Source organism: Cherax quadricarinatus, chromosome 34 (assembly GCF_038502225.1).
Source record: "Cherax quadricarinatus isolate ZL_2023a chromosome 34, ASM3850222v1, whole genome shotgun sequence".
NCBI classification, from domain to species: Eukaryota; Metazoa; Arthropoda; class Malacostraca; order Decapoda; family Parastacidae; genus Cherax; species Cherax quadricarinatus.
The window spans coordinates 16,265,597-16,288,514 of record NC_091325.1 but is presented as its reverse complement, the minus strand read 5'-3'; the positions used below and the strand labels follow the sequence as shown (position 1 = coordinate 16,288,514).

The 22,918-nt window shown below is 41.3% G+C and overlaps 1 protein-coding gene across 1 annotated transcript in view; it reads right to left on the bottom strand.

Moving 5' to 3' along the window:
• Positions 1 to 22,918, bottom strand: part of LOC128693788 (glutamate receptor ionotropic, kainate 2) — a 73,998-nt gene that overhangs the window by 40,888 nt on the left and 10,192 nt on the right. The window contains exon 4 of the mRNA XM_053783664.2: positions 2,264 to 2,419. Within this exon, the coding sequence (XP_053639639.2) occupies positions 2,264 to 2,419 (156 nt within the window). The remainder of the gene's footprint in view (positions 1 to 2,263; positions 2,420 to 22,918) is intronic.

Sequence of the window (22,918 nt, the reverse complement as noted above, 5' to 3'; positions counted from 1 at the left end):
AATTCGTCATGACGTTCTCGATGGTCTTCGTTGGGGTTTCTAGGGATGTCTCACTCACGTCTGCCAATGCTTCCTTGGTGCTCGTTGTGGCATTCCCAGTAGAACACTCACATTCGTCAGGTAGCACCGAGAATGAGTTGGAAGTTTCCACGGCAGTCTTCTGGTTTCTCGTTGTTTCTGCCTCTCCAACCGTTTTCTTAATCTTCAGCTTGGTTCCATGTTGCCCGGCCACTGACCAAGCTCCCCTCTTAACCTGGGGACTCACAACAGGTGGATTACTACGAATCCTCTTGTTCTCCTCCGTTAATCGCCGTATCTCCAGTTTAGCAACTCTGAGTTCTTCTCTCAGCTGCTGGTAAAGCTGCTCAAGAGAGGGCATCCTGGTTCAGATTCACAGAGAGCACACAAACAGGTCTTCACTAACATAAGAAAGAAGGAACACTGCAACAGGCCTACTGACCCATGCGAAGCAGGTCCATGCCACCCCCCGGCCTAGAACAATGACCACCTAGTCAGGTCACTTCCACTTAAGGAAGGAGCACGGCACCAGACCTAGTAGCCCAAGCTAGTCAGGTCCAACTCACACCCACCCACACCCACTTATGTATTTATCCAACCTATTTTTAAAACTACACAACGTCTTAGCTTCTATGACGGTACTCGAGAGTTTGTTTCGCTCATCCACAACTCTATTACCAAACCAGTGCTTTCCTATATCCTTCCTGAATCTGAATTTTTCCAACTTGAAACCATTGCTACGAGTCCTGTCTTGGCTGGATATTTTCAGCAAGCTATTTACATCCCCTTTATTTATTCCTGTTTTCCATTTATACACCTCGATCATATCCCCCCTAATTCTACGCCTTTCTAGACAGTACAGATTCAGGGCCCTTAGTCTATCTTCATATGGAAGATTTTTGATACATGGGATGAGATTTGTCATCCTCCTCTGTACATTTTCCAGAGCATTTATGTCCATTCCGTAATATGGTGACCAGAACTGCGCAGCATAATCTAAATATTGAAGTATCTTTCCCAATCCAAACACAAAAAATGCTGAAGCATCTTTCCCAATCCAAACACAAAAAATGCTGAAGCATCTTTCCCAATCCAAACATCAAAAATGCTGAAGCATCTTTCCCAATCCAAACACAAAAAATGCTGAAGCATCTTTCCCAATCCAAACACAAAAAATGCTGAAGCATCTTTCCCAATCCAAACATCAAAAATGCTGAAGCATCTTTCCCAATCCAAACACAAAAAATGCTGAAGCATCTTTCCCAATCCAAACACAAAAAATGCTGAAGCATCTTTCCCAATCCAAACATCAAAAATGCTGAAGCATCTTTCCCAATCCAAACACAAAAAATGCTGAAGCATCTTTCCCAATCCAAACACAAAAAATGCTGAAGCATCTTTCCCAATCCAAACATCAAAAATGCTGAAGCATCTTTCCCAATCCAAACATCAAAAATGCTGAAGCATCTTTCCCAATCCAAACATCAAAAATGCTGAAGCATCTTTCCCAATCCAAACATCAAAAATGCTGAAGCATCTTTCCCAATCCAAACGCAAAAAATGCTGAAGCATCTTTCCCAATCCAAACATCAAAAATGCTGAAGCATCTTTCCCAATCCAAACATCAAAAATGCTGAAGCATCTTTCCCAATCCAAACAAAAAATGCTGAAGCATCTTTCCCAGTCCAAATATAAATGCTGTAGTTCGTTTTCTACTCAACGCATCACAAAAATGTTGTATTACCTTATCTGCGCACATTAAAAATGTTGTCCACCCACCAAAAATAATGAAATACCTTTAACTACACCACAAAAATGCAGTAATACTTTTACTATGACACAAAAATGCTGTAGTATCTTTATTACACAAAAAATGCAGTAGTATCCTAGTGGAAATAAGTCACTGTGTCTGACTTTTTGGGTTATCCTAATTTCTGTACACACATGTTGATGTGTATGATAACGTATGTAACTGTATTTGTATATATCTGAATAAATTTACTTACACTACAAAAAAATACAGTAGCACATTTACCACAACACGTAAATATAGTAGTACTTTTACAACACAAAAAATGCAGTAGTACCTTCACTACAACACCCAAAAATGCAGTAATACCTTTATTACAACAAAAATGCTGTAGTACCTTTATTACAAACAGAAAATGAGATATTACCTTTGCTACACCACACACACATATACCTTCTGTCACCACACAGGAAAGAAGAAAACTGTAGTATATACCTTTCCTAGAACCTCTGAAGGAATCATTTGGAGGAATCTCTTCTATCTGCGCAGAGAGACGAGCGTGAGCCAACATCGTCCTGTCACTGTTGATGGCGTCGATAGCGTAGCGGAAGGCCACCTCTTGTCTCTCGTCCGCCAAGTCGAACAATCCACCTGGAGGACAAACACGAGTACGATTGGAGATAAATGGTATAAAATACCGACATGAGGGAAAAATAGACACAAATGCAGAATAATGCTATCCTTTATTGAGTATCATACGAATACTCGGTGGGCTTTTATCAAGACACAAACAGATTTACTTGAGCTGAGAGTACATAGAGTATAGGGAGCATAGAGACGTGAAGGATCAGGTGGGGAATGCTGAGGGCTGAATCTGAGAAGGGCCTGCACGGAATGGGCAAGTAGGTTGGCTGCTATGTAGGAAACTTCATCCTTATCCTACACAGCAACCATCCTACTTACCCATTCCGTGCAGGGCTTTCTCAATCCTTTCTCATCTCAGCATTCCCCACCTGATTTCATGTCTCTATCCTTTCTATATATACTCTGCTGAGGTAGGTCTGTTTGTGACTTGATAAAGCTCAGTGTGGGTGAAATGTAGTCAATAAAGGATCACATTATACTGCGTTTGTGTCTTGTTTTCCCAAAAAGAACGATTGATAAAAATAACTAGCTTGTTTCAGTCGCTGAGCGATCCCAGGTATCCCAGTAACGGTAATTCCTATATTATCAATTTACAAAATAATAACAACACTGTCCGCTGGATAATTTGTATTTCATCCAGCTAATCCGCTTCGTAGTAACAAAGTTACATAACATTCATGTGGGCGAGGGGTAAGTGCCAAACTCGTAGAGGTCATGCATCGCCTGGGGGAGAAAGGAAACAATCAAGGAGGACGTTATGTCCAGATCACTTGATTCAAGAGCTTCTTGGTAGTATCAAGGACCCTCCCACGAGTTGGGTAATCTTCTTAATACTTTTTCCACCGATATTTCCCTAGTTTATTCTTTTTGCTGCTTCTCTTGGCCTCTAATGCATCTGGGAAACTCGCCGCTCCCTTTCTGGCTATAAGAACACAAGAGAAATGTTCTTTCTGGTGTTACTAACAACACTTCTCTGTCGTGTTAGAGATCAAGGTCATCCCGTCTGCTGGCTCTCTGCCAGCACTATCTTCTCTTCTTCTGTCCCTACAGACGCACAGTTGGTGAATCAGTTCTTATACACAACAGTAATAACATGAACCTTAGCCTCAGTTCCGCATCTTTTGATCCTTGCCTTTCCTAGTACATTATCAAATGCTGTTATCTTCAGAGCGCACGTGACATGGCCTGACCTGGAATTTCTCTTATTTCTTTACCCGACGTGTCTCGTAGCTTTCTCTCTCTCTGTATCACGTCAGAAGTTTCCGCTCCAAATTTTGAGTTACCGATAAACTGGTGTAAATGTAAATATGAACGGGTAGGATACAGCCAATTCATCATTTATTTCAATAAATGCTAGGCCAGAGCAGTTCACATTTATTTTTACCAATATTTTTTCACATTTCCACCTTTGCCACTTCATTAATTCCTCCATTCTCTTTTCTTTTCTTCGGTCGAGGACAATTGCGTTATCGACTCTCCGTCAAGAAATTCAATTAACCTGAGGATGTGGAGCAGACTTTAAGACTGCTGCCACTACATTCCTCACACCTCACTCCGAACAGCATTGGTTTTCCGTTTCACAATTTCATTTCTATCAGACAGTTATTTCTATTTTAATATTATATACACCATTACCTGGCTAGTGCGACACCATCTCAACCAAAATCACTATCACCATAAATTACTATTAACAACACAGCAACTACTTCCAGTACCATCCCTCACAATCACAACCACCACAATAACAACCACAACCACTACCACCAACATCTCTCGCTATTCTCAGGCGAAAATCCTATTTGCTCACCATTTCCTGGTGTTACCGCCTCTGCCTTGCCGTGACATCAGCGACACACACGCAAGTCTGTGGTATTGTAAACCAGTGAAATTGCTAGTTAGTGTTATTGCAAGTCAAAGGTAGTATTGGTCAGTGGTACTGCAAGCCATTGCTACTGCAAGCCTTTGATAGTACTGCAAGCCAGTAAAAAGTGGTAATATTGGCAGTTTTGCAAGCCTGTAGTATTGATGGTATTGTAGTATTGGTAGTATTGCAAGCCAATAGAAGGTGGTAGTATTGGTAATAATTCAGTTGTTTAATTCATGCTAAGCGCTAAACCCATATGGGTCATTCAGCGCAAGCCGTGTGGAGGCTTGATCCTCTGTCTCCTGAACGCCAGACAGACAGGGTTCCTATATGTACTCGCCTAAGATCGGTAGTATTGCAAGCCTATAGCATTGGTAATATTCTAGTGTTGATAGTATTCTTGTATTAGTTGTATTGCAAGCCAATAGAAAGACAAATGTGAATACTGTGTTGTTAAATCCAGACTACACACTCGTGCAAGAAGAAACCTGAATACAACAAACTTTACACTGGTAGAATTCATAACAATATATGTTCTTGGCTCCTGCTAAGTTATTATTCTCAAAGCCGAGGTTCTTCCTGTCTTATTTTATCCTCTGTGTATTTTTTCAAGCATGTGTCTCATTATTCAAATTTTAATTTAGTCCCACATGGGAAAAACTGTTCTAGAATGAAGAGACGAGTGTGCATTAGGAAACGTGAGGGTGTGGAATAGTGTGTGAATGAGTTTTGGGAAAGTGGAAAAATAAAGTACGTGGGTGTGAGACAGAGGAATGTTAGTATTTGAGAGATGTAAAAGAGAGAGGTAATTGTGTGAGAGATGTAGGTGTGTGTATGGATGCTGCAGTGTGAGTTATAGTGTGTGCGGGAATAAGATGTAGTGGTGTGGGAGAGTGATGCTGAGGTGTGGGAGGAAAGCGTGAGTGTTAAGATAAATATAGGAACTGGAGCCGTGTTGGAGGGTAATGGGAGTGGTGTGGAAATGAGTTTAAAGTTGCAAGGGTGTGCGACTCATAAGAGAGACCAAAAAACAGGAAAAGGTTAGGTTAGGTTAGGTTCGTCAGGAAACAGGACAAGTGTTTCCAGACGCGGGTCTTAGTCAGATGATGACCCGCCTTTGGAGCTTTGGTCATCTGACCGAGGCCTTCCGCTGGCTTACCGGTCCATTCCTTTAAAAATAATATAATTATATATATACAGGTAAAGTTAAAATTTTTATTTTTCAAGGGGTGGACCAGTAAGCCAGCGGAAGGCCTTTGTCAGATGACCAAAAACTCCATCTGCGGGTCATCATATATCTAAGACCGGCGTTAAGAAACTCTTGTCCTGTTTCCTGACAAGTCTTACCAACCACCCAAAAAAAAAAAAACACTTACATTCTACGGGTGAGGAAGCTGTGCAGAAATAAATTAGCCTAAGTTGTTGGGGTGAGAGAGCAAATTCTTGATCTGATACCATCCAAACAAAAATAATTTTAATAAAAAATCAGTTTGAGGCGTATTTATCCTAGCTACAACTACTGTGTCAACTGTCTTAAATCTGACTCTCTCATACATGATCTAATGCACAAAACAGCCATTGTGAGAAATCACGAAAGCGCTTGGAAGTTCACTATTTTTTCCACAGTGGTTGCTTTGCATAATGTTGTATCACCTGTCTACTGTGGTCTTATTGCATTATCTATTACAATAGATGCAGTGAGGTTGATTTATTTCCCTGACACTTTCTTACCTCTCTGCTTAAAGAATTAAAAATCACAATGCCGTCCGTGGCTGGAACAATTCACCATAAACCAGCACTAAGGAGAGGAACCTTATGACGACGTTTCGGTCCGTCCTGGACCATTGTCAAGTCACAACTGAAGGAGAAAAAGACAGAAGGTCAGAAAACAGATGAGGGAGGTAGTAGTAGTAGTAATAGTAGTAGTAGTAGAGGTAATTGTAGAGCTAGTAATAGCAGTAGTTATAGTAAATGGTAGTAAAAGTTGTAAATAACAGTAATATTAGTATATAGTAGGAGTACTAGTTGTAAATAATGGTAGAAGAGTAAACAATAATAGTACGAGTTGTAAATAATAGCAGAAGTACTACTACTACTATTTACTACCAATACTAAAATTTCTACCTCCTCTCCCCCCCTCAGTTGTGACATGACAATGATCCTTCCCTCAGTTGTGACATGACAATGATCCTTCCCTCAGTTGTGACATGACAATGATCCTTCCCTCAGTTGTGACATGACAATGATCCTTCCCTCAGTTGTGACATGACAATGATCCTTCCCTCAGTTGTGACATGACAATGATCCTTCCCTCAGTTGTGACATGACAATGATCCTTCCCTCAGTTGTGACATGACAATGATCCTTCCCTCAGTTGTGACATGACAATGATCTAGAACGGACCGACACGTCATCCTAAGGATCCTTTCCTAAATACATCGAGTTGTGGGTAAATTCTTCGCTTCAAAAACGAAACACAAAATAATCGGCTTTATAAAGTACAGAACTGAAGGTTCTAACCACCTTCCTTTTATGTATTATTTATGGTGATAATTTAAAACTCAGTGATTTTTTTTTTACAGATATCGCAGAGAAACAAATTAGCGAAAGTGAATGATACGTTTACATCCTAGGGACGTCATACATATGAGGATGACTGTGATTATCATTATTTTCATGCTGAAACATTAAATCCCAATTGGACACAACGTCGGAGAAATAAGAGGCAATAGAACATAAACTAAAGGAATTATAGTTGCAGTTCCTTGAATCAAACAGCCATCACAGTATCAGGGCGAATATTGAAATGGTATAAAATACCGACAGGTTGTTAGGTAAGACACATATGCAACAGTTAGGTATCTTTATTTCGAAACGTTTCGCCTACATAGTAGGCTTCTTCAGTCGAAGACAGAAAAGTTGATAGAAGAGACGTGAAGACGATGTAATCAGTCCATCGACTTTTCTGTATTCGACTCAAGAAGCCTACTGTGTAGGCGAAACGTTTCGAAATAAAGATACCTAACTGTTGCATATATGTCTTACCTGACAGTATCAGGGCACAGAGCTGAAGGATAAGGGAAAAGTCAGTCTCGTTCAGATAACACACACGCAAATATCTGAACAACAAAATTACAAGAGTGATGGACTGAACACATCGATTCCAGGTTGAGGGACTGATTACCTCAAACTTCTACTCTCCTTACCCACTTCTACTTTGTATTGGACTGATGAAGCCACTGTGTGGCGAAACGTTTCTTCAATAAAGATTCCCATGTGTTGCATAAGTGTCTCAATTCTTCAACTTGTCGGTTTTCATAACCATTCATCACACACAAAATTAATACCAAGGTAAATATTGTGTTTTGGACTGATTCGATTATACTGATTTTGAATCTGTAATTAGAATGAACACAGTAATTGGGGATTTTTTTTTTTTTTTGCTACACAGCAAAATAGAAATGTTTGTTTTTTTATTTTGATCATCACTGATGAGCCGGTGATGACTGAACAGTAAGAGAGGACATCAGCTGCGGAATATATCTGATATTTCTATAAACAATTAGGTTAAGATAGGTAAGATTAATCAAGAATTGGTATGTCTCCTTACGCGGGTCTTAGTCATGATCATTCACTTGACCCGTCACTGCAGCTGTCAGCCAAGTGACCCGTCACTGCAGCTGTCAGCCAAATGACCCGTCACTGCAGCTGTCAGCCAAGTGACCCGTCACTGCAGCTGTCAGCCAAATGACCCGTCACTGCAGCTGTCAGTCAAATGACCCGTCACTGCAGCTGTCAGCCAAATGACCCGTCACTGCAGCTGTCAGCCAAATGACCCGTCACTGCAGCTGTCAGCCAAATGACCCGTCACTGCAGCTGTCAGTCAAATGACCCGTCACTGCAGCTGTCAGCCAAATGACCCGTCACTGCAGCTGTCAGCCAAATGACCCGTCACTGCAGCTGTCAGCCAAATGACCCGTCACTGCAGCTGTCAGCCAAATGACCCGTCACTGCAGCTGTCAGTCAAATGACCCGTCACTGCAGCTGTCAGTCAAATGACCCCTCACTGCAGCTGTCAGTCAAATGACCCAGCACTTCCCCGGACTTACCTTCATTTTGTAAAGAAACAGAAGGGTAACATCATTTAATGGGGAAAAAATACACACATGCAGTATATTTCGATCCTTTATTGACCATGTAGTCAATAAAGACTAACATTATTCTGTATTTGTGTCTATTTTTCCATCGTGTCGGTATTTTATACCAATTATCTCCGAAATCAGTTAATGTTGGTAAATAATACATGCCTGAAAAAAATACACGCCACGTATTTTTTGAACATACTCAGAATACTCGTGTATATTTTTTTAGTATTGCTGACGAGAACTGAACAACATGCACATACGTCAGCGGTGCAGTTGTGAAATGGGATAGATTTAAAAATAATGCTTGAAATTTAAATTTCTGTAATTAAAATTTAATTCTGTTTTCAGCTAATATTGTAGCTAATATTGTTTTGGTCCAGTTTAACTGATCTTTAGTGTACTTACTTCCTCCCCTTAGTGTACCTACTTCCTTTCCTTAGTGTACCTACTTCCTTTCCATAGTGTACCTACTTCCTTTCCTTAGTGTACCTACTTCCTCCCTTAGTGTACCTACTCCCTTCCTTTTCCATCTTCCCAGCTATGTGATTTACCTCCAAAACTTTACCCTGCTTCACTCTGTGTATCTATTTTCTGCTTGTGGCCAGGAAATTGCCCAACTCTCCAACTTCCTCTCTATTGCGTCCCTCAGATCACAACCCTCTGTTCCTTCCCTGCTTCCCTCTCTCCTTGGCTCTCCTCCCTGTTTCCCTTCCCTGGCTCCCTCTCTGGCACTCTTCCTGGCTCACTCTCTGGCTCTCTTCCTGGCTCTCTCTCTGGCACTCTTCCTGGCTCCCTCTCTGGCACTCTTCCTGGCTCCCTCTCTGGCACTCTTCCTGGCTCCCTCATTGCCTCTTCTCAGTACTCAACTTCTTAAGTGATCCTCATTTTGTATTTCTAAAGTGCGTTATAGAAAAAAAATGAAGGGATTATCAACCTGGAGAGTGGATAACCCTGGACTAACCCAGCCTGTGATCTCTACCTCAGGCCGTTTCAAAACTCGGTTTTAAGGGGCACGTCAGCTCCCCTGTCTTCTAATAATGTGATATTTTTTCCCCTATAATCTACCTTGTCCATAATTACCGAGCAAACCTCAGACCTCTGCAACACAATTGTCCTAAAAGAATTAAGTTATACCATGAATTAAGGAAAGATCCTAGACTTCACCTTACGAAAGCAGACAAAGCAAATGCAATAGTAATTATGGACAAGGTAGATTATAGTGGGAAAATGAACATGATATTAGTAGACATGAAAACTCATGCGCCTCTTAGCACCCCAGGATGACAACAATAAAAAGTTTTGGCAAGACACAGGTACCTAGGTACTGCTAGGTCAACAGGAACATTGAGCATAAGGAGACTTACGTCCAACTGTCTCATTCTTGAAAAGGAGATTTGCCCTTGCATCTCCACCCTCTCTAATTACCTGGAGGAGGTTTCAGGTTCTGGCCAGGTCAGTGACCAGGTCCGTGGCCAGGACTTAACCGTTTTATTTTTATAATTTATATGGCCATTATCTCCATTCCGTTAGTATGTTTTCCACATTTTTACCCAACAATATATAAAAGCTAAAACTGCAAATAATGCAAGTTATTATTACAGATATTACTATAAAAAATATAAAACCCATTACATCTACTGCTACTAAAATACCAACTACAGCTACTATTCTAACTCTTCTACTATTCAGAGTTTGTAAATACTGTTGAAAAGTTCTTCCACAGTATTAATATCTAATACAGAAGGATCAGCGATTAATTTTGTATTCGAAAGCGTGCTAAATCTACATGGGTGATACAGCTGTGTTACTGTGGGTGTGCAGTGCTGGAGGTTAGTGCAAGTAGGGTTAGCGCCGTGCAAATTTAAATTCAAAAGTTCATGCAAATGGTTAATTTCCATCGAAAAAAAATCAAAGAGTGATTTTGTGTTAATACTTCAGGGCATTGTAAATGTCAGAAGTGAATTCTATGTCGTCTGATAGATAGGACAATCTATTTATATTATAGTGAGCTGAAAGTGCAACCTGGCAATCCTCTCATAGAGGTGCTGGGCGTTTCTCAGTGTAGAATCTGTGTGCGAGTTATCTGCGTCTGGTTCGTGAACGTGAGAGTATCGTTTCCCATACCCTACAGCAGTGGAAAGAAGATGGTCAGGAATATAAATGAGATTTGACAGATACCAATTTGTGTCTTAACTCGGATCAATGCTGTCGCTAGCATTTTCGAAGTTGGGAGAGTACAGAAAAGTAGTCAGCGCCGGGAACGTCCCTGCAGGAGACTGCGTCTTCGTGAATAGCTGATCAAACTGCTGAGTCTGCCTCCTCAGTGCCATTTAAAAGAAACTTGTTTATGCTTACGAGACATGCAGCATAATCATTCTTGGATACGAGAAACACTGGGTCATGAAGTCGAATTTCTGTGCAGCTTGTAACGCACTTTGGGAGTTGGAAACAGCAACGAGCGACAAGGTGGACAGTTGTAATGTATATAACAGCGATGTATGTTGCAAATAACTCTTTGGAAATGCTGACTGAATCTGGTAAATAACTTTGGTTTATTTTTTCTGGAACAACAGCTGTATTCTCTGCTATGGAAACATTATTGTACAAGACGGTAGCAAAAGGATGCGAGTGAAAGTATTCAAGAAAAAGCGAGCAGAAGTGTGTAGTAGACATGTGAACTTTCGGGCATGGAAGGGCAAAGAAGCAAACCTGAATCGTCAGAAACATTCAAGGGGGCAGGGGAAAAAGTAAGGTAATGTAAAGGGGAGTAAATTAGATATTATAAAGCATGCATATGGAAGCAAAAGGGGCATGATAAACGGGGACGATGATTAAATGAATAAATATTTTCAACCTCTGTACTTGTTCTGTACGTGGAGGGATCGTGAAGGCCAAGGAAGCAGACAAAATAACGGAAACATTGGGTATTGTTACGACCCTGCAAATGGACGTTTGCCTCTATTTACAAATTCTCGCCTGGGGATAATTGAAAGCCCCTCAAAGACTCAAATGTAAACCTTGAAGATGAAGGGGAACGAGTTTAAAAATAGTAGGTGGGGAAACGGAGAAATATAGTTGCTCTCCGTAGTCTAGCTTAGATAAGATTGAATGTAGATGAAGAAAGGATTTGTTTATCAGCTTCCCAAGAAAAATGGACTTAAGTTTTAAGAAGATTCAGCTTTTAGGAAGACTATGCGAGGCTTCCCTGACATTCAACAATCAAAAGAAAAGGCAGAGGTAATTGACCGTATCTCATTCAGGAGCACGAGAATCATAGATATAAAATGTGATGAGGGATAATAGGGATTTAGGTGAAAGTTCCAGTTAGTTTTAGCAATAGAAAACTTTAAACCACGAGGGGTGACCTGGTTGGAGGAGCGATCAATAGTGTATTGGGGAGAGGTAGCTAGTAGTTGACAGTCACTGCCTGCACAAAGAACAGCACGCAAGATGGTCTACATGCAAGAATCACCAGATATCTGAGGGAAAAACAGAGGCGAGTTCGTCTATGGCGAACAAGAAGGTAGTGATGAGAGCACAACTTTGTGGTACATCGTAAACTTGCACAAAACCAGGGAGGGGGAGGGGGAGGGGGAGGGGGGAGCTGTTATTTACTGAAACAAAGAAGTGCCTTGAGAAGCTTAAGATATGCTCTTGGGACAAGTTGTTATATTATTATAATCAAATAAAGCGCTAAACCGACAAGGGTCATGCAGGGGACAAGTTGTTGTAATGACAGGTAAATCTGTAAGCATTTCCTGGATCGAAAATGACTGAGAATTGACTCATCTGTGACATCTGGATAGAATAAAGAACCGAGCAAGACGACTCACCTCTCGCCTAGACACAGCTTGGATAGATCTGTTATTTAAACAGAGCCTTCGAGACCGGAGAAGACAGCGAGAAGACGGCTTCCTCACAACAAGACGGACAGTTGGTTTAGAAAAACACCTAAGCAAACACTATGACATATTTATTAGAATAATAAATATGTCATAGTGTTTGCTTACGTGTCTTTCTAAACCAACTTGTCGGTAATTATTACCAAGGTTTATTCCAAGACGGACAGTAAACAACAGCCACACACTAACTGTACCCTTCTCAAGATCATCACTTCACCTGAGATCATTTATTCCTTAGAAGTCTCGAAGCCTGGAACATGTTCGTACAATGACATCAACGAAATAATGTCAACTGATTAAATGAAATCACTGGCTCATATATGACTCCAACTTAATCTTGTTTCCTATTAGTATGTCTCACAACAATGAAAAGGTTTCCAAATGAGCTGTTGTAGGTAGCAGCTCTTACCGTGTTTATAAAGGCAGGAACATTTAACTTAACCTTGTAAAATCATTGTGGAAAAAAGTACGTGTGTGTGTGTGTGTGTATATATACTCACCTATTTGTACTTACCTATTTGTGGTTGCAGGGGTCGATTCATAGCTCCTGGCCCCTCCTCTTTACTGGTTGCTTCTAAATCGTCTCTCTCCATGCTCCATTTGTATATATGTGTGTGAGTGTATGTGTTTCAGGTGTCGAAGTACCACACTAGACGTCTGTTAACCAATTATTCCAGTAACTTACAAATAGCGATGGTAAAAGTGACGAGTTCATAATGAGAAACCTTTAACTCCGAGGTTCCTGTTCTTGTCATCTAACAGACAGAACTACAGTAGCTTTCACCGAGAAGGTATAACACCTTCCGACCAAATACAATTACAAAAAATGTGTAGGAGGACGACTAGTAGCGTAAGGTGTAAGAGGTGAAAGATATAAACACAGACTTCATCGGGTCCACCTACTTACTCATGGACAGCATTAATGTAAGCTCGCCAGGTGTGAAATGAACGTTGTAAGGTTCCACAATGTAAGAAACTCTAGTGGGGGCGAACTTCCATTCGAGTGTGAACTGAGGAAAAGGGGAAGGGGTGAATTATATGTAGGCCTTGAGAAACACAAGAGAGATGCGATGTAAATGGTCTAGTAATCCTCAATAAAGATTCCCAAATGTTGCACAAGTCTCATTCTTTAATAAGCGAGGTGATACCCAATTGCTTTGAAAACTTTGACGGAGTCTGCCACATTTTTGGCAGCAACTGTAAGATGAGGTCAGGATCTAGTTAAATGAGTTGTTAAATGAGACCCTTGTGCAACATTTAGGTATCTATATTCTGAAAACGTTTCGCCAGCGAGTGGCTTCTTCAGTCTTGAAGGACTGAAAACATCTGTTACAGATTGAGGGACTGATTACCTCAAACTTATCTTCAACCTTTTTCTACATTGGACTGAAGAAGCTACTGGCTGGCAAACGTTTACAGAATAAAACTATCCAAATGTTGCACAAGTGTCTCATTTAGAGAACACTGGTATCCTAATTTTCGTATTTTTCTCGAAACCGCTCACGAAGAAATGATGGCAGTTACACTGGACACGAAAACTCGACAGCAAGTTTATCTGTCTATATAAGACGAGTGTGTTTTTTCACTTTTTTTTGTAAGCTAAGAACTGGCTTCTAGTTTCGTTGTAATAGTAGCAGCCCCACGCAGTGAGTTTCAAGCGAACTGCAAGAACACAGTCAGGAGGCCACTTGGGTACTGCGAGAACACAGTCAGGAGGCCACTCGCGTATTCATTTTTTTTTGGTATGTTTCCCGAGGTCTTGAGGATTAAGAATGTAGCTGCTGAGAGAACAGAGATTGTATCAAATTTGTTTGAACTCATCGTCAGGAGGAACACCGGGAAAATAAGTACGGCGTATTGAAAGTACCGTATATGCTCGCTCAAGTCGCTACCGGGATCGACGAAGATATGACCTGTTAAGAACGGTAAGTAGTGAAAATTGAGAAATGATTGCTATCACGGAGATCATTAACAACAGACCAATAAAATCCGAACACTGTGGAAGAAGAGCAGATATAAAGATCTATGCAAGAGAATGTACAGGTCCAGGGATCGATATGTTTACATATAAGGGTGAGGAAAATTTGATTAATATCTGCGATAGTTATAGTGCGACCCTCAGAGCAAATAATGAGAGTTAAAACAAGCCATTAAAATAAATGGTTCAGGCAAAGATGAAATCAGAGGTTGCATGTTAGATAAAAACAAGGGGGCGTGGAGACATACAAAGAGAAGGACGGGTACCACTTGTCTAATCTAAGCTATAATCTAGGTGAAGTGCTATAATCTAGGTGAAGTGCTATAATCTAGGTGAAGTGCTATAATCTAGGTGAAGTGCTATAATCTAGGTGAAGTGCTATAATCTAGGTGAAGTGCTATAATCTAGGTGAAGTGCTATAATCTAGGTGAAGTGCTATAATCTAGGTGAAGTGCTATAATCTAGGTGAAGTGCTATAATCTAGGTGAAGTGCTATAATCTAGGTGAAGTGCTATAATCTAGGTGAAGTAGAGCTTGGTCATACAGAATGTGAAAAAGACTTGGGAGTCATGGTAAGCAGAAATCTAAAGCCAAGACAGCAGTGCCTCAGTGTGCGCAACAAGGCCAACAGATTACTTGGATTTATCTCAAGAAGTATAAGTAACAGAAGTCCAAAAGTTATTTTACAGCTCTATACATCACTAGTGAGGCCTCATTTAGATTATGCTGCTCAGTTTTGGTCCCCTTACTACAGGATGGACAGACTCATTAGAGAACATACAGAGAAGAATGACTAAAATGATTTACTGTGTAAGGAACCTCCCGTATGAAGATAGACTTAAAGCCTTAAATCTCCACTCTCTGGAGAGGCGTAGAATGAGGGGAGATATCATTGAAGTGTATAAGTGGATGACGGGCATAAACAAGGGAGACATTAATAAAGTACTGAGGGTGTCGAACCAGGTAAGAACCAGGAATAATGGATTTAAGTTGGATAAATTTAGATTTAGAAAGGACATAGGTAAGTACTGGTTTTCTAACAGAGTTGTAGATGCGTGGAACAGTCTTCCCAGTGGGGTGATAGAGGCTAGGACCTTGGGTAGCTTTAAGAAGAGACTGGACAAATATATGAGTGGGAGGGGCTGGGTTTGATTGGTGTCAAGGGGTACGGGAGTTGGTAGGTAAGACACATAGGCAACAGTTAGGCAACTTTATTCCGAAACGTTTCGCCTACACAGTAGGCTTCTTCAGTCGAATACAGAAAGTAGGCAGGAACAGTAGAGATGTGAAGACGATGTAATCAGTCCATCACCCTTAAAGTCGTAGAATTTGAGGTTGTCAGTCCCTCGGCCTGGAGAAGTTCAGTTCCATAGTCAGGAACTATCTGAAGATCAAGCGACAGTGCGGAGACTTAAATACTGTCGGAAGGAGAGGTGCAGGGTAGTAGTAGTAGTAGTAGTAGTAGTAGTAGTAGTACTACTACTACTACTACTACTACTACTACTACTACTACTACTACTACCCTGCACCTCTCCTTCCGACAGTATTTAAGTCTCCGCACTGTCGCTTGATCTTCAGATAGTTCCTGACTATGGAACTGAACTTCTCCAGGCCGAGGGACTGACAACCTCAAATTCTACGACTTTAAGGGTGATGGACTGATTACATCGTCTTCACATCTCTACTGCTCCTGCCTACTTTCTGTATTCGACTGAAGAAGCCTACTGTGTAGGCGAAACGTTTCGGAATAAAGATGTCTAACTGTTGCATATGTGTCTTACCTAACAACCTGTCGGTATTGTATACCATTTTGATGTTCATCTTGTCGGGTACGGGAGTTATTTCTTGAGTAGCTTTAGGTAGATGTCGTTTTGATAAGGACCTGCCTCGTATGGGCCAGTAGGCCTTCTGCAGTGTTCCTACATTCTTATGTTCTTATGTTCTTAAGGAAGATATCAACCGCAGTATAGTAAAGCTCAGTATGAGTGGAAATTCGAGAACGAGGAATTTCCCAGCGCACGAAAAGTGCACTTCCACTGTATGTTTCATGGGGGTAGAGGGAAGGGGGAGTGATTATGAAAGTACAAAATGATAGATATGCCATGGTGAAGTGGAGAAGAATCCTTCCTCCGTAAGACATGCTTGTGATGAATGGTTTGAAAAACCGACAAGTTGAAGATTGAGACACTTATGCAGCATATGGGAATCTTTATTCAGGAAACGTTTCGCCACACAGTGGCTTCATCAGTCCAATACAAAGAGGAAGGCGTAAGGAGAGGAGGAGAATGAGGTAATCAGTCCCTCAACCTGGAGTCGATGTGTTCAGTCCATCAATCTTGTAGAATGTACAGCATAGGGCCGTAGACGTGGCTTATATACTGTAGTGAGGTGACGTGAAGCAGATGGAGGCGGGGTCATAGTGGTACCATCCACTAGTCGAAGTAGGTCTACGTCCAAAGGTTGAACAAGTGTTGAAGAATTCTTTGTAACAAGACCCCATGATGCTGCCGTGTCTGACAGTTGTGATGAATGGTTTGAAAAACCGACAAGTTGAAGATTGAGACACTTATGCAGCATATGGGAATCTTTATTCAGGAAACGTTTCGCCACACAGTGGCTTCATCAGTCCAATGAAGCCACTGTGTGGCGAAACGTTTCCTGAATAAAGATTCCCATATGCTGCATAAGTGTCTCAATCTTCAACTTGTCGGTTTTTCAAACCATTCATCACAACTGTCAGACACGGCAGCATCATGGGGTCTTGTTACAAAGAATTCTTCAACACTTGTTCAACCTTTGGACGTAGACCTACTTCGACTAGTGGATGGTACCACTATGACCCCGCCTCCATCTGCTTCACGTCACCTCACTACAGTATATAAGCCACGTCTACGGCCCTATGCTGTACATTCTACAAGATTGATGGACTGAACACATCGACTCCAGGTTGAGGGACTGATTACCTCATTCTCCTCCTCTCCTTACGCCTTCCTCTTTGTATTGGACTGATGAAGCCACTGTGTGGCGAAACGTTTCCTGAATAAAGATTCCCATATGCTGCATAAGTGTCTCAATCTTCAACTTGTCGGTTTTTCAAACCATTCATCACAACTGTCAGACACGGCAGCATCATGGGGTCTTGTTACAAAGAATTCTTCAACACTTGTTCAACCTTTGGACGTAGACCTACTTCGACTAGTGGATGGTACCACTATGACCCCGCCTCCATCTGCTTCACGTCACCTCACTACAGTATATAAGCCACGTCTACGGCCCTATGCTGTACATTCTACAAGATTGATGGACTGAACACATCGACTCCAGGTTGAGGGACTGATTACCTCATTCTCCTCCTCTCCTTACGCCTTCCTCTTTGTATTGGACTGATGAAGCCACTGTGTGGCGAAACGTTTCCTGAATAAAGATTCCCATATGCTGCATAAGTGTCTCAATCTTCAACTTGTCGGTTTTTCAAACCATTCATCACAACTGTCAGACACGGCAGCATCATGGGGTCTTGTTACAAAGAATTCTTCAACACTTGTTCAACCTTTGGACGTAGACCTACTTCGACTAGTGGATGGTACCACTATGACCCCGCCTCCATCTGCTTCACGTCACCTCACTACAGTATATAAGCCACGTCTACGGCCCTATGCTGTACATTCTACAAGATTGATGGACTGAACACATCGACTCCAGGTTGAGGGACTGATTACCTCATTCTCCTCCTCTCCTTACGCCTTCCTCTTTGTATTGGACTGATGAAGCCACTGTGTGGCGAAACGTTTCCTGAATAAAGATTCCCATATGCTGCATAAGTGTCTCAATCTTCAAGACATGCTTGTCATAAGAGGCGACTAAAATACCGAGAGCAAGCGACTAGTAACCCCTTTCTCCCGTATAAACTACTAAATGTAAAGAAGGAAAGCTTTCGTTTCTTCTTTTTCGGGTCACCCTAACTCGGTGGGAGATGTCAGATGCGTTAAAAAATATTGTCATAGGTAGAAATTCAAATTATGCAACGTAATTTGGGTCCCTGGAAACAAATACGTACAGTGGAAACTAGGAGTTCAGCATTTGGAGCTCACCCAAATTTCCTCTTGTGTCTTCTGATATTCATTGTTATATCGCCATTATCATTTACCAGTAACACAGCTGCATTGGAGAGTAAATGGTGAGTTTGGATTAGGTGGATGAGTATGTCGATGTGCGGCCACTGGTAAATTATCAACTAACATTTTAGGACATTTCCCTATTCTTTTTTTTTATGTCACATACTTTTAAAAACCATGTGAAAAGTGTATATATATATATATATATATATATATATATATATATATATATATATATATATATATATATATATATATATATATATATATATATTTTTCGACATTTCAAAGTACTTAATTTTTTTTAATAACCTGTTTGCATCTATAAGAGAAAGTGTGCAAAAGAGAGAGAGAGAAAGAGAGAAAAAAAAGAGAGGGAGAGAGAGAGAGAGAGAGAGAGAGAGAGAGAGAGAGAGAGAGAGAGAGAGAGAGAGAGAGAGAGAGAGAGAGAAAGAGAGGAAGGAGAGAGAGAAAAGAGAGAGAAGTGAGAGAGAGAGAGAGAGAGAGTGGAGAGAGAGAGAGAGGAGAAAGAGAGGAAGGAGAGAGAGAAAAGAGAGAGAAGTGAGAGAGAGAGAGAGAGAGGAGAGAGAGAGTACACATACATTTGTGGTTGTAGGGGGTCGATTCACAGCTCCTAGCCCCGCTTCTTCGCTTGTCGTTACTAGTTCCACTCTCTCTTTGCTCCAAGAGCCTTATCGTACCTCAACTTAAAGCTATGTATGGATGCTGCCTCCACTACTTTATTCTCTATACTGTTACACTTCCTGTGTGTGTACGGGAGGGGGGGGGGAGGGTTAGTTGTGGACGGTGGGAATCTGAAAGTAATGCATTTAGATTCGGAAGACAATCCTGTTGATGTTCCTCGTTTAAGCTGGGGTTTGTCGACGCCAGTTTCGGCCATTATCTCAACGGTAAATGCGGATATGGCTTGCCTCAATTGTTTCTGTAGTCAGGGTAGTGGCAGTGGAAAATGAAGCATAAAGGAAAGAGTCATTGGCAGTTGCCAAAACTGGAAGAGGCTGGGAGGGGTGCGTCGTCTCCTGGGATATCGGGGCTCTTTGTGGGTAAAGATGAAGTTGCGGAAGTATTAAGGGGTAAATATATTTCTGCAGTTGCCACAGATGTAGCAAACAGTGGCAGAGGCCGTTAGATAAAAGAAAAAGCATAAAGGAACATCGGGTTGTTAAGGGTTCTGGAAGAAGGAAGATGGCAGCAGGTGAAGTAGCAACATCACAGGTGAGGGCTCAAGACTGAGGTGAATGTGTCAGAAGTTACAACAACAGAGTGCTGAGGTTGTTAGGAAGCTCTGGAATAAGAATATCTGCTGCTTTTCTCCTTAGGGAAGAAGGTGGGTTACTGCCATATAGTACAATAGACTCTTTTTCATTAAACAAGGCATTTTGCTTTCTCGGAAGAAAGTCGAGCACCAGCGGGACTACGCATGGGATGTGTCGCAGCGATCAAGGCAGGTAGGAGGTTCATCGCTAGAGGTATTATGTTCTACTTCTCCACAGAACATAATACTCTCTGTGATCTGCATTTCCTCTGAGCTGCAATATTTTACCGGGTGACCAAAGCGCCAGCACTGTCGTCATTGTTTCAGTGTTGATTTGAGTTCCCTTACTTGTAAGGGAGCTTACAAATGGTCTCTTGTAAACAGTGCCTACAAAGTGCTTTCAAGTGCTTACTTGTAAGCACTGTTTTGTGATGTAGACCGAGGATGGGAGGTCCCTGCCAGTTAATGCTGTATCTGTGGGCTGGACCCACTGAAGTTTTATTATAATTATTAAAATCATGGGGGAGCACTAAAACCGTAGGATTATATACAGCGCATGGGGGGAGGGATGGAAGGTATTCAGACTCAACTCAGGGAACCGGAGCCCCTCACCAGCGTCAAGGAACCTCCCTTGAGGGGACGCACATAAGTTGATACATAGGTGACGGGGAGATGATGAAACCCGAGTTGATATGGATGTCAGGGCTACATTGTATAAATTTTGTTATAATAATGGAAAGATGATGTCAGGGCCACAGCTGCAACTGAGGAAGGAATGTTTATGTACTGTTGCCAGTAGAACAATATGTGTCAGGTAAGTAACCTGGTCTGCGTTATATACAATAACTGGTATTCCACCCCTTAGGGTATAGAAGAAAATGTTTTGACCAGCGGATGTGTTGAGTAAATTAATCCTTTTGATTTGTTGGACTGAGGGGGAAATTATTTTGTCCAGTTTTGCTTTCTAAATACTTCTTGTAGGGAAGAGGTTACTAACTAGTGTTTTTTATAATACGAGAGAAAAGCTACGTGATTCTGACTCGCAAAATCGTAATAACGTAATAGCAAACAAATGACAGAACAGTGCGTAATCTGTCAGAATCATCTATTACGTGTAAAAGGTTTATGGAAGATGGCATCGAGCCAATCTGTTCTTTGACGAGCGAACGATTCGAAAATCTTCCCTGCGTCGTGGGAGAAGCTGGTTCCATGGTTAAGGCACAGAGAGGAATCAGAGGGGCACTAGAGGGAGGGGGGGGGCGGGTAGTAAAACTCCAATACAGGGTTCAGACAACAATTAGTTGTCCGAAAGTAGTGTCGGATTTTGAGGAGGGTACATTGCCATGCAATGGTCGGTAAAGTATGTTGCAATAATCTAGGATCCAGGAGAATGAATCATTGTCACACTGATTATAATGTATCAAATAGGAGGGAGAAGGGGAGGACTCGGCGCCGAAAATAAACGATAAGAAACTGCGTACCCACCCTGAACCACGGTCATTTACGTAGCGACAGGTAATGTTGTCACTGTTGCACACCTCCAACACTGAGCTAGGCTTAGCAAGATGATTTGATTAGACAACCTTGCAATCTTCTTTCAGCTAATAATAACAATGGTAAAACCAGCATAAAAGTCAGGAGTCATACTCCTCCAGTTGCCACTTTAGGATCTGCAGGCAACCTCTTATAGTATACTTCCTCTGTCAGAGGTTCAGCCGGTTGGCCACTCACTTTCTGGAATGACCAGACATTCTTTAAGATCCATAATTTCCACCGGGTGGAATGACAACCACCGCAGTACTACCCAGGGAAGCAACGTTGAAACAGGGCTGATAGTGTTTCATTTTCCCCTCTCTCTAACTGAGTAATTAAGATTCAGTACTAGGAAGGGCACAACAGGTCATAATTGCTAGACGTGTGTGTCAGATTGAAGTACAGTAAAACCGAAGGTACTGGCACTAGTGTCGAGCTCCTCTCTGAAAGAATCAGTTCGCTAGAAGCCGATGATCTGGCTCTATAAAATTCAATTAGCGAGATTAAAGCGAATGCCTGGGATAAACAATTAGATTCCAGAACACTGGAAAAATAGTGAACTGGATCAAAATCATGATGCAGTACTCCCCGACCAAGCAAAGGGAATTACTTCCTAAGCCCCCTAAAAAATAAAAAAGACACACACAGCAAGTTGGAAATGTAAATTTCGCTACATTTCGGTCTGTCCAGGATGGATCAATAAAGTCATTTAGAATCATTATCAATTAATGTTTTATTGGTGAATTTTCATTTTTACACTAAAACTCTTTATTGCAATATAATAATAATCACTCACCTTAAAATACTCTTGTTCGTTTACAAAAAACACCTATTTCTACTAATCCATAAAATCTTACCATACACCGGTCATGTTGAACTGTAATTACGGTGTCCCGTAGCTCCGTTGGTAGTGCACTCAGCTCACACATTGCGGTCCCTTGTTCGATCTCCTGTGTAAACATTAACCCGTATTTAAGACACCTGCTGTCTCTGTTCACCTAGCAGTAAGTAGGTACCTGGTTGTTATTCGACTAGTTAGGTCGCATCCTGGAGACAAAATTAACTTAATTTTCCCGAAAAGTATTACATAACAAGAGGCTTTCTATATAGCATGTCAGTGATGTCAGCTGTGGTCTGTATATGTTGTACATGTACTTGTAGAAATATTATTATTATTAGTTTCAAAGGTTCACGTGGCTTACTTAGCTATCATTTTTCTTCTAGTTTGTAGTATCATTTTCATGTTTTAAGTCAGTGTTTCAGTAGGCCAAGGCTTCTCTTACATCCATGGTCTTGCGGCATTGTGTATCTGACAGTCACCACACCACAGTTTCGAGCCTACAGCAATCTGTTTCTTAAATTTTGTTACGTTCACGATATTGTGAAATCGAAATTTTCATTAACTCGAGAATGCAGGTTATTTAAGCTACGTTGCCCTGTGACCAAACACTGAAAACAGGAAGCAACAAGTATAGTTTTGCTCTAATGAATACAAATAGGTAATCACGAATAGGTAAAACACACGTCAGATACATCGTGCGCATCATCAACACAGAGCCCAAATTAATTTCATATAGAAAATAAAATAAGTCCCGTGAAGAATAAAATATTACAAGATAAAAATCAAGAATCGTCCTGGAGTTGAGTAATAAAGAAACCACGAGGGCTGAGGAGCAGCTAAGAGAACTGAAC